Raw genomic sequence first — 12,766 nt, 5'->3', positions numbered from 1 at the left:
TCATCACCAAAATATGCAAGGACTAGTGATTTCACACCAATCCAAAGAGAATTTTAAATGTTTAACAATGCAAATGTGAACGCTAGAAAAAGGAAATTTAAAATCAAAGCACAACTAGAACTTCAAAGCTTGTAGTTCTGACTATTAGAATGCTGCAAAATCAAGGAAGCGTAGTGAAGAATGATGAAGGGAATAAGAACTAAGAAGACGTTGCCATCCGTATGACATTACCAAAAAAGGATTGAAAAATGCGTAACTAGTGTGCTGTTAGAAATTGAAGTTTCAATAAAGGCAATGCCATGTTTAGAGCCTTGACTAGACTTTCAAAGCAAAGGCAGCCATACTTTAGTAAGGAAGCGATAACACATGTTCGCTTCACTCATAACACTCCCAAAATGTCTAGTCTGAGCTAGGTGTGACATAATCCTGTGTTCAAAATACCCAAGAGCACACTCAACAGAGGCAAGAGCACACGTGACAGAGGACTGAGCAGTAATAAAGATAGCTAACATTTGTGTGTCATCTAGGCATGAAATTAAATACTAATCTTGTTAAAAACTACCTTGTAACATAAAATGTGGAGTTCTTGAAGGCAGTGTTTCTCATGAAGTATCAAAACATTTCAATAACCACAACATGGGCACACAACCACAGCCTTAACAAGGCGATGTAAGTGCAAATGCACTGTTGCTCACATTTGCGTAGCATACCAGTAAGCTTTCAATAACCACAACATATGCTCTACGTGTGTGTAAGTCAAGAACATCTAATACACTATGATCCTTTCCTGTATAGAATTGTGAAGGAAGGGCATTCTAATGCTGAAATATAGTAGGCCTATATGGCATGTAATACATCGAAAAAGATGGCCTTATCTGAGATAACACATCTGTTTTCCAACTGTGATTTTTCACAGGCGCAGTAGATCAGTGCAAAGACCATATCAAGAATTAGCTTGTTCATAGGTGCATCAAGTACATAAAGTACTTCCAAGTCACCTCTCAAAAAATCAAGATGGCCAAAACAAGGACTTCACTACTGAGTGCCATCTTGACTCTCACAGGCAGACACAGCACTAATTGAGAGAGACCATAGGACGAAGAGGTGAAGCTTCAACACAGATAACCAGTTAAGCAATACAAGCTCTCCAAACTTTGCTTTGTATACTGTTTTACAGCAAGACCTTTCACATTACTTTGATGATCAGCCACAACCAAGTGATGAGCAGAACTAATGCAGCAAATGACAGACTGCAAGAATCAATGCTTACACTAAGGGACTCCCCATTCAGGACCCAGGTGCTTCTGCAGATTCACTTCTGGCCACCCATCAACAAACTGGAAGAGACACACTTAAGTTATAACATGTGGCTGGTTTAAATTTCTTTTGGCTCTAGTCTGGCGAGCAAAAGGATTTGGTTCGAGGGGCTGCATAGTTAAAACATACATCCTCACAGCAAACAGCTCCTTTGGGAATCCTTTCTGCAACTGAGCACACATACAGACAACTTTAGCTTGTCTGTGACCGAAGCTCATCCTGTCATTGATGTATGTGAGAGCTTCACTAACGAATAGAAAACAGTGTAAAAAATTAAGGTCAGTCCTAAAATGTTCTCATTGAAAGAATTCAATTGGTCACTGTTGCAAGTATAATATCAATACTTTCAAGGCTGGACAAAATCCACAGCTAGTAAATATCAGGTTGTGCATTCAAGAGTAAATAATGGGTCTACCTTAGTCTTAAACAAATGCAGGCCTGCTTCCTCAAAGAGTCTTCGAAACAGTGCATCAGATCTTGTCACACTGCTGTCTTCCTTGTCAACAACAAAACCTGTCACATGCATAAGCATAGCAAACTTTCAGTGAGCAAAGAGAACAATGTCTAGAACTAATAAGCTTCCACATCTTACCGTTTTGAGCTACATTCTCCTTTACTACAAAAAAGCCTCCTGCCTTAAGTCCCACCTGTGAGAAAAGGAACGAATAACAAGACACTGTCAGCTCTGCATTTCCTTGGGCTTGAAACCTACCCATTTAATAGAGCATTCCCAGCAAAACAACATGATGAATGACATAGGTCCTAAAACAATCATTGAGAGCCATTCTCCCCTCTGGTAGAAGAAAACTAGGTACCGTCTACTAAGGATGGATTATTAACCATGAGAGCTATAGCAGTACCTCCTAGTCACCTAATGTACTCTTCAAAACCTCTCTGAGCAGTCTCATTCAGTACGGCTCAAAGTTCATCACAAACACCATTATGGGCAGCAACACAAAAACCAAATTCCGAAAGGATTTTAAATCTGGGTATGTGCATTTGCTAATTCACTTAAAACAACAAAAATGTTAAGATTTTGAACTTTCTTCAAATTTTGAAAGAAAATTCTGGAACTATTTTTTAATCTGGGTATGTATATTTGCCATTAGTCTACAACAATCTTAGTGAATTCTAAGATTTTGAATCCTCTTCAGATATATAAGCCATGTATAAAACACGCACATTGCACATGTGAACGCACCCTTTACGTGCCCCAAGTATAAATACATTTTATTCTTTGTGTACCAACACAATTGTTGGTACACTCGAATCAACTCGTACTTTCACTCTGCTCACACTCTCTTCAGCTGTCACACTCACGCTCACTCCCCCTCGACCTCCCTCTCTCTCTCTACTATGCCCCCTCTTGGTCCAACAACTGGTATTAGAGCTTAAGGTTCTGTGCACGCTTCCCAACATCTTCCAGTTGACAGACAGCTAACAGGTGATACGCAGTCAACAAGTGAAGACCAGCAGCCGAGCAGAAAACTGCTCACAGCAACCAGGCGAGACCAGTCCAGCTGCCGATGGGAACCAGCAGACAGGTCGCGACCAGAGGGGTTCAGCGGGGGGAACCAGCGTGGTAGTCCAGCGAGCAACCAGGGGAGGCGACCAACGTGACTGGGCAGGGAGGCGCCGTGACGTTGAAGCCTAGTGCCTGCAGGCGCACGCAACAACCAGGTGCACGCGGCAGACCAGGGAACGACAACCAGGCGCACGCAGGACAACAGTTGACAGCACTGCGCACGGGACAGACGCCTGCGTGCCGTCAGACATGACAGGTTGGCGGGTCAAATACCCCCCGTCTTTTTTTTAGAAATCCTTTTAATTTCAATTACACTCTCCCTTTTGACGGGAGTTCACACACCAAAAGCACAGATCACAGATCTCTAAGGATTCGAGCCAAAAATTTGGGGCTTTTCCCAGATTTGACATAGCTCATGCCTGTCAGTGACTATCGAGTCAGAAATTGCAGACATTGTGAGTGGTGACCCAAATGAAATTGGGGATTTTGCCAAATTAGTCAAAATTTTTCCCCCTTGAGTAAAATTTCCTAACATTAGATCCCAAACATTTGGGGCTTTTCATGTATTGGCAAAGCTTTACTCAGCTCGGTCAGTTTGACTGACATTCATGCAATTTTGGACTTGAAATTTTAAGGATTTGTGCAGAATTTGGTAAATTTCTGAATCTTTTGCCCGTGTGGTGGCTGGTTCATGTACAAACAGCAGAGATTTATTTCTGGTTGAGGAAAAACAGCAGGGTATTTTGCTGATTCAGCTTGTGCTTCCGCAAATTAGTGCATTTACTATAGTGTTCGTGATAAAATGGCTGGAACTTCTTCCAGTTCAGACATCAAGAGTTTGATGGAGATTAAATGGCTTGATGGTCATGGATTTGACCTTTGGAAAGACCGTATGCAAGGCATTTTGTTCCTGAAGGATTGTGAGGATGCTTTGCAAGAAGATAAAACCGCACTAATGTTTGATGCAGATTGGGCCAGGAGTGAATAAAAAGACTGTGGCTTACATAAAGATGGGTGTCACTAATGACAGTCTGACAGACATTAAGGGTTTAGACATAGGTTATGCAATATGGGAGAAGCTAAAAACTACTTATGAGATCACCACACTTGTTAATCACGTGCATTTAATGTGCAAGTTAATGAATATGCGACTGGATGAGTCAAAGCTTGCAGCTGAGCACTTGAGTGTATTTACAGGGATTCTAAATCAACTCAAAGATACAAACTTAGACTTTGATGATAAGTTGAGGGCGATCTTTTTTATCATGACACAGCCAGACTCGTGGGAAACCTTGGTGGTTTCACTCAGCAATAACCCCAATCTCTCATATGATGGGGTGAGGGGTTCTATCCTGAACGAAGAAATTAGACGTATGTCTAGTGGAGAAGGCAACTCAGCTTGTAATGTAAGAGGCAAGAGCATATTTTGGGCATGAGAATTCGTAGAGATAGAATGCAGTAATTGTTGTTTTTATCTCAAGAAAAGTACATTGGAAAGGTACTGGACAGATTTAATATGGCTGAAGCTAAGCCTTTTGGGATACCCTTACCTCCTTACCTCAAGCTAAGCCTTTTGGGGTACCCTTACCTCCTTACTCAAAAAGGTAAAATTTTGACAAAATTGGCAAAATCCCCAATTTAATTTGGGTCACCGCTTGCAATGTCTACAATTTCTAACTCAAAAGTTACTGACATGCATGAACAATGTCAAATCTGGAAAAAGCCCCAAATTCTGGCTTGAATCCTCACAAATCTGTGATCTGTGCTTTCAGGTGTGAACGCCCGTCAAAAAAAAAGGAGAGTAATTGAAAAATTAAAAGAAATGTTTAATTTTGGGAGATTGACGGGAGGTCATTGACCATCGACGGTCGCGTGACCCTGACGCAAACCACTTGTTGATCCACGCTTGCCCGTCACAATGAAGTTGTCGCCCGCCTGCAAGAATTGTTGTGCTCGCCTATCGCCTAGTCGTCCACCTGAAGAAAATTGTCACGTAGTCATCAACCTACATCAAGTTGCTCGCTAGCCTGAAGGTCGTCTACCTGTCACTCGCCTACGACTATTGTTTGGTCCCCCCGCGTGCACTTACTGGAACCGTGAGCTCATCAGTGAGCCTACTCACTCAACGTTACCCCTGTCCCGCAGTCACTCGACTACCACTAGATCTCGGAAGCGCACAGAGTCTTAAGCTCTAATACCAATTGTTGTACCAAGAGGGGCACAACAAAGAGAGATGGAGGTCGAGCAAGAGTGAGCGTGAGAGTGTGACGACTAGAGAGAGAATATGAGCAGAGTGAAGTACAAGTCAATTAGAGTGTACCAACAATGTGTATTGGTACACAAAGAATAAAATGTATTTAAACTTGGGGCGGTACGTAAAGGATGCATTCACATGTACAATGTGCATGTACTATACACGGAGGTTACTCGACCTTTATCCCAACAGATCAAGCCACCACCAAGGTGTCTCAAAGAAAACATGATGTCGATGTTAATCATACAACTCCTAAAAATAGAGAAGAGTCATAACAGACATCTGTGTCTATCAACAATATCTTGCAATAGCATACAAAACCATCCTGTCAAAAAAAAAACCTTTGAACATATGTGACCATGGATTCCCCCCCTTTGGCCAAGATCACCAAAGTGTCCCCTCATGTGGGCTCAAACAAGGAGCCAATCCCACTCTCTATCAAATAATAGCCCATCATGAACTTGGATGTCAATTCCAACGCTAAGATTTAAACCTGCTAGACTTCCATTGATGCATCAAAGAACGTCCCTCTCTAGAACCTATGCACCTATATATCAATCTAGATGAGGCTCAACCGCCCCATCTAACCACCCTCTCACACTCTCTTTGGCAATGAAAAGTCATGAGGGATGACCATATCACCTAGGCTAGAAAGCAACAGAGAAAGGGGCTACCAAGCCCTTCCCTCAATCTAAAGAAGAAGATCCATTTTGCACCTTGAACTTCTCCTTGGCTGGAAGATCGGAGACAGAGTCTGAGGAAGAGGATGGCTTGTCGAAGGAGTCCACATCCCGCTTCTTCTATATCTTTTTCTTCTTCCGTGAGACTACTAACTCCTTGCAATCCTTCCTTAAGTGTTTCTTCTTACCACAATGATAACACTAGGCCTCCAATTGCTTCTTCATGACACCCCTCTCTGAAGCTGTTAAAACCTCATTAGAACCTTCATAATGAGATAGAAGCCTCCCTTGTAAACACAAAGATACCTCATGCTCAAGCAACATCAATGACATGTATAAAGCTCAAGCAGCATTGAGGACATATGTGTAAAGCTCACAAGTGTAGACGATGTATCCATCCTCAAAGCTTTCGCTGCTGCTCCAAACTCCATGGGAAGCTTGTAGAGTCTGTTTCCACTATATGTGCATCTTGAAGGGCAAATTGCATATATCGAAGCTGGTCTTGTAGCTGTGTAACACAGAGCAAAGAGGACTGAATGGTGTCCTTTGGCTCAAACTTCATTTGATGAAGCTATCCATAAAGGGTCACTACACGCATGGTAAAAGGTGTCTCGTACAATATCTGAAGCTTTGACCATACTTTGAGAGATGTCTTGTAAGAGAGAACCATCGGTAGGACCACTTTAAAATACACCGAAGCAATGCAAAATAAGCATGTGCATCATCTAAATCCCATGTAAGCACAACTTCCTCATGGTTGTCCTCATCAAAATCTTCGAGAAGTAGAAAAAGAACACTCAGGGCAAGAAATACCTCCACAAAGAATGTATCAAATCTGCTTTTGCACAAACCAAGTTTTCATCACAACACTCCATGTAAGATAGTCTAGTCCATGTAACTTATCATCTGTAGAAGCACACGGAGGAGCCATTTGAGGAGGACACAAGAAGAAGATAAAAGATAGACATTTTCCTAAGAGAGAAGGCAGCCAATCAAACAACACAGACTGCACTACAAAGCTTACATGCAATGGATAATAGCCAATCAGAAAAAATACAAAGCTGAAATCAGAAAAATCAGCAAAAACTGGGCTAGAAGAGGCCACCCAAAACTACGCCAACAGCAAAGGCTGAAAATGCAGGTATGCTAAACAGATGTGGGCGCTAGCATTGGCTCCTCTCTCACAACACAAGACCACCTAAAGAATGGTGATGACTATACAAGAGGAGGAGGAGCCCCAAAATAAATAGGCCAAATATGGCAGCTGATCAACCAACATTGAATGCTAGCCGATTGGCATAAAATGCCAAAAGCCACATCAAATGAGAACTCTAAAATGCTTGAAAATCATACAAATGTGCCAACCCACCAAGCATGCACAAACTCACACATGAGCTAACAAATACTCTGCTACCACCTTGATCTTCTACTAGCATGGGCTCTCCCCCTCCCAAGGTGGATCTTCAAGGATCCCTCGATGCAACCACTGATGGCAGCAGCTACTTCTCCCCAACTCTTCCGACCAAGGTACTTCATCTTCCTCCTCCATGGATCTCAATACCACACAAAGACTAGCATCATGTTCCTCTTCCTCCTTTGACATCAGCATCCATGGTTGAGAGGGTGTTCCTACCCTTCACTTGGTACTTGCAAGCTTTGGCATTGTCTTCCACGTTGGCCTGTGTACTCACCCTTTGCATTGCATGATCATTATCATCTTTGTAAAAGGTGTGCTTAGACAAGTGAACAATTTCCCCAATTAGGAATATTGTCCAAGTGGTACCTTGCTACATGTGCACTCTTATCAGTAGCATTTATCTATGCATCTCATCAATGCAGAGCACCCGTGAGCAAATCGTAAGTTGTCTTCACTGATAGTACATTCCTCTTTACCTCGTTTCTTCGTTATCAACACCCTTGCAAATGGCTAAGTCTATACTATCTACTTTGTGATTTGTGAGCCAACCATCCCTTTATTTCTCCCCTAGCACAATTACCTCCAAAAAAAAATGTTGGTTTTACATCATCTTTGAAAGTCCTTGTAGGCCAAGAGGTAGCCAACGAGCGCACTTTGTTAGATGCCTTCGCCTCTCTAGGATGGCCCTTTGGACTTCTGAGGTAAGATAAACATCACCTTTGTACTCTTGATAGGTTCTTAGGCAGTTGACATGCACCCATTAAACAATGCCGTCAATGCTTTGGGATGGGACTTCTTGGGGATATACATGGGGTGAACTACACTTGCAGTCTCTTTCTGGTTCCAATTTTGAGGATGTTAAGCTAAACAAGATCATTTCTCATTGAACATTAAGTACCTCATTTAAACAGCCCCAAACTCAAACTTTAATGCTAAAAAAATTTTCTATGTCCCATAAGCAAAGCATTTCTCATTAAACCTTAATTAGCTCATTTATACAGCCCCGAACTCAAACTTTAATGCTAAAAAGAGTTTCTATGTCCCATAGGCAAACTCCCATAGTTTTATTGAGTTCCATCCCTCACAACTCAATCTACTCCTTCCACTTGGCTGTCCAACATCTCCATCGACTGCTGCCACCTTCTCCAACATCTCACACCCTGATCTCAGCAGCCGCCCAGCCTCCTAGAGTCACCTTACTGCTGCATTTACAGCCTGCCAGCTGACATCAGCATCTGCCCCATCATTGCCACCTGTCCTGCCTGCACTTTCTGCTCCTACTGCTAGGTAACAGGCTGCTATTCAATCTGATGCTCCAGACAGACTTCACGAGAGCTGCAGCCCCTGTTTCGGCCTTCTCAGCTGCCACCCTTATCAGTTTTGGTGCTGGAACTGCTGTGTTTTTGGTCCAGCCATGTCATACTGCTGCCCCTGCTCTTGGAGGTCTCCATCAGCCCAACATGCACTCCTACAGGCTGTGTTTTGCTGCCCCACTCCGACTAGTGGTTACAGCACTCAAGATCCATTTCCAATGGACATCACATTCCGACTACTCCCTCAATTTGCTCCCACAAGAGTCATCCTCTGTTGGACAGCTCTGCCTTTAAGCATCTCATACACTCTTTCATTCATTTACAGCATTCATTCATTAACTTTAAGAGTTATCGTGTGTTTTTGCATTTTTGTCTGAGTTATTGTGTTTTAGTCATGTTTGTACACTCTGTGTTTTCTAAGTGCAAACCCTACCATATCTCCACATGTACCTTGCTTGGTCAAGTATCCAAGAGTGCCAACTATGGATCTGGGAGGGCCTTAGATGAATTGGATTGGGACCCAAGAGATTAGAGTTGGCCTACTTCTTCAACTTCACAAAAGGCAGCAATTTCTTCGCCTAAGCAACACAAATCAACATGCACATTTTGATGTAGGATGATATGGACAGTGCTCCCACACATAGGAGACATTGGGCAAAGCATAAACCATGGACACCTTCAGATGTACTTTTTGGAGATGCCTATGGAATAGTTGGAGACCAACAAGGGTGCTGTACTTCCTATGGCTACTACCCCATGGGGGTCTAGCAATTGGCAAATGGTTGACTCAAATGCAAAACAACAAGTTTTGATAGTGTTTCCCCCATTAGCACCTAAAGACCCCGATGCATTGTTACTAGTCTTGTAAGACTACGCAATTGGTTTAAAGAGGAGTTTGTAGGATCCTCTGTCAAGTAGAGCCAGCCTTTAGTGTCTTCTAGCTAGCAGTAAAGTGCCCTAAAACCCATGAAATGTACAATGCTAACAAGTTTCACTCGATAGTGCTTGTGCATGAAGAAGAAAGACCACAATAGGCAAGGGTCCCTAAAAAGGTTAGTATGCCAAGGTGATCAAGGCTGCTTTGGAGTAGCACTAACCTCAGCATTTGTCTATTGTATTAACTTTAGTTCCATGTTTGTGAAACATGACATTGTGCTCTATTAAAGTTTGGGCTCTCTTGGACAAGGAATCTACATGAAGCCTTATTCCAAGTGATAGCTAGCTAATTATAAGCTTGACTACTACACCACAACTGGTTGGCCCAATTTCAACATAACTCTTAATCGTCTAGAGATGGAGACTCGATGGGCATGGATAAGAGATGTAGAGTGGCAATCAGATTAAGAGCTCCCGAGAATCTCATTCTGATCTCTCATTTGCAGGTGAAGAGTGTAGTGCAGAAATGTTCCTCGTCTATGTGCCCAAAGAAAGGTAGATTCTTCTCTTCAGAATTCCCAATTGATATATTGAAAAGAGTTTTCCGGATGAGTTACAAATCAACATACCACTGCTTTGACAAGAGAAATTTCAACTCAACTTGGTTTTGGGCATGAAGCCCTATGAAAGGCATTTGTGGAATCAGCAAAAAGAGTGGAGCTTAAGCACAAATAGAGGACTTCTTGGCAAATGGCATTATTCCAGGAGTTTGGGCCTTGGAATTCTGATTCTCTTAGCCACAAAGAAGGATGAGAACATACAGCTTTTTGTGGGTCACAACTTACATGGCCTTAAATATTTTCACATGAAATTACACAAAAATCCGATGTACCAATGTTGATGAGTTGCTAGGCTGATGAATGCTTAATCAGTTGACAAGGTTATTAATTTCCGTCAAATTGGCTCAAAATTCATTGGCCACCACAAATATGGGCATGCAATAAGCTGCCTTTGTTCCACTCCTTCATTCTAGTAGTTGGGCTTTCCTAAGAAATTCATTGTCACAGTCAGCCATTCAAATGGCAAATGGATCAACAATGTGATGCATCTAAATATGAGTGGGATAAAGTGGATGAGTATTTGATGGCAATATTGTTAAAATGGACGAGTATTTGACAGCAAGATCATTAACAAAAAGGCAGAGACGCAAAGTCCAGTTGAAACAAGATTTGCAGAAGTTTTTTCTTTCAACATTATTCTATGTTCTTATTTGCATAAACATGAAGGGTATTGTACTTCCAAAGTATTTCATTTCAAGCATTACAAATTAGATTCTGTAGGCACTGTTGCACTTCAACAATGTATACCCTTTCTCTTGAACTCCTAAACCCTTGATAATGTAGAATTGACCTCTCAGCTCCTCCCAAAGAAGGGATTTCATAGGGTTCCCCTCTTTTCTCAACTCAAATTCGATTCACAAAGTAACAAACCTCAAGTCTCACCTTTGCTCTCTTGAAGAAGGCTACGAAATCTTGATCTGTCAAATGCCCAATGCACCACTGGACCCATATTACATCATATCTTTGTAACTCTGGTGTAAACTCCTGTGAAATCAAAACCCATAGTGATGCTTGCACAAAAGGCAAGTTCTGAGCACAGCACAGACCAGAATGCTGGACAAAATTTCTTAGTAGCAATGAAGAATACAAGTCGATTGCTTTGTCTATCACATTTGGAGGAAAAGCAGGTTCCAAACACAGCACATACCAGAATGCTGGACAGCATTCCTTACTTGCAATGGAGAACAATAAAAGTTGATTGCTTTGCCTATCACATTTGGAGGAAAAGTTGCACCACTCAAGTCCTGTTTTGCAGCATCCAAGAAATGCGATACTGGCTCCACAAGATCGACCTGAAAAACTGAAGTGTTCCAGCATCAAAAGCCAGCAGGGTCAAGATTGTACAACTGAGGTCTAAAGCATAGCAGGGCTGCATTATTGCATAATACATAAATTTAATTCAAGTCATCATGACAGTAGTTAGTACTCTTTTGCATGCAATCATTAGTACTTAAAAAGGCCATAGTGTGCAACTTGATACCCGATTGTGAACCACTTGTTCGATATATAATCATAACCTGCAGATACGATCGGTGATGTACCTCATGGAAATGACGTAGCAATAAATTCTTAGTTACCCGTCCAACACCCGCTCCACAATCTAATAACCAAGCACCAAAAATTAGAATTTTGCGTACATCTTACAGCAATGAAAGCATAGTGAAGTATGAGCACATACAATAGATGAATAAAAAACATGAGACAGCCTAAAACTAAGCAAGTAGGGATATCAATAAGAGTTGTCTTGATTCTTATGCTTGCACTAAGAGCATGGCTATCGTTGATGTTTTTCAAAAGGCGAATAGTGTGGTAGAGAGAGAACAAGGCAAAAGATGGCAGACATGATGAGAACAAAAGCCTGGATTGGAACCCTAGGCATACAAAAACTCCTAAACACGTGGCATAAGTGACCTAAATGGTACCTAAATTGGGCATTGCCCAACCAACACAAAGGGTACACAAATAGGAAGCTTGATATCCCCACTTAGAATCCAACCTACATATGAGACATGAGACAAGCTATATCCACGAATATAAAGGAATTGGACATCAAACTCATCTCCCAACCATAGAGCCAAACACGCTCACCCTTGAGCCTAAGAGCTAGCAATACTCCAAGTCACGACCGCGTTCCAATGACCAACATCCCATACCACTAGTCCACACCATCTCAATGTAGGGACTCGTCAGCCTAGAAGCCAAGAGTCCAAGAGTGGTGATCACCCCAATGATGTGCATAATAGGGTCTTGAGTCCTATAAATAGGACTGAGCTGCCCTAACCACAAAATGCCCTTAGTGCATTCGTATTAAGTCACTTCATGACCACTATGACCAATGCTACTAGCGCCCATCTCAATGTCCAAGGATATGACACTTTCCCCCTTATGAATGATTGTTATCCTTAACAATATCCTCAAGAACAAAGTGGAAAAACAACTCTTCAATGAACATATCGACTCACAAGAAGCGTCTGAGCGGCTCTTCCAATTGACCAATACCGAGATAAAGGATTTAACACAATCGTTTAGTCTTATGGTCAAGAACCAATTCGTGTTTGAATGGAATGTATCAAGCAATACCCTCAAGCCGCAGGACTTCTTCAATCAAAACAATCAATTCATATTGTCCCAAGTCATTCTTTTAAACACTCACGTGAAACACAAGGTGAACTTGGATCTCCCAAGGCAAATCAAGCTCATAGGACACCCTACTTATCTTCTTGGTAATCTGTAAAGTGCCACAATACCTCAAAAATAATGTATA

General features: G+C 41.9%; 1 protein-coding gene across 4 annotated transcripts in view; it reads right to left on the bottom strand.

Moving 5' to 3' along the window:
• Nucleotides 1-797: 797 nt before the first annotated feature.
• Nucleotides 798-12,766, bottom strand: part of LOC148024474 (alpha amino-terminal protein methyltransferase) — a 36,649-nt gene continuing 24,680 nt past the window's right edge. The window contains exons 3-8 of one of the 4 annotated variants that reach the window (XM_087694108.1): nt 11,483-11,602; nt 11,175-11,302; nt 10,885-10,986; nt 1,910-1,964; nt 1,733-1,830; nt 798-1,487 (exon numbers count right to left, since the gene is read on the bottom strand). In XM_087694108.1, coding sequence (XP_087550234.1) covers nt 1,353-1,487; nt 1,733-1,830; nt 1,910-1,964; nt 10,885-10,986; nt 11,175-11,302; nt 11,483-11,602 — 638 coding nt within the window. In that variant the 3' untranslated portion in view covers nt 798-1,352. The remainder of the gene's footprint in view (nt 1,488-1,732; nt 1,831-1,909; nt 1,965-10,884; nt 10,987-11,174; nt 11,303-11,482; nt 11,603-12,766) is intronic. The other 3 variants (XM_087694109.1, XM_087694110.1, XM_087694111.1) reach the window with 3 other exon arrangements.

This window comes from Lygodium microphyllum, chromosome 15 (genome assembly GCF_053477565.2).
Source record: "Lygodium microphyllum isolate KBCC chromosome 15, Lygodium_microphyllum_v1.1.10, whole genome shotgun sequence".
Classification (NCBI taxonomy): Eukaryota; Viridiplantae; Streptophyta; class Polypodiopsida; order Schizaeales; family Lygodiaceae; genus Lygodium; species Lygodium microphyllum.
Note: the sequence above shows the minus strand (reverse complement) of the source record. Positions and strands in the feature narration are given on the sequence as shown.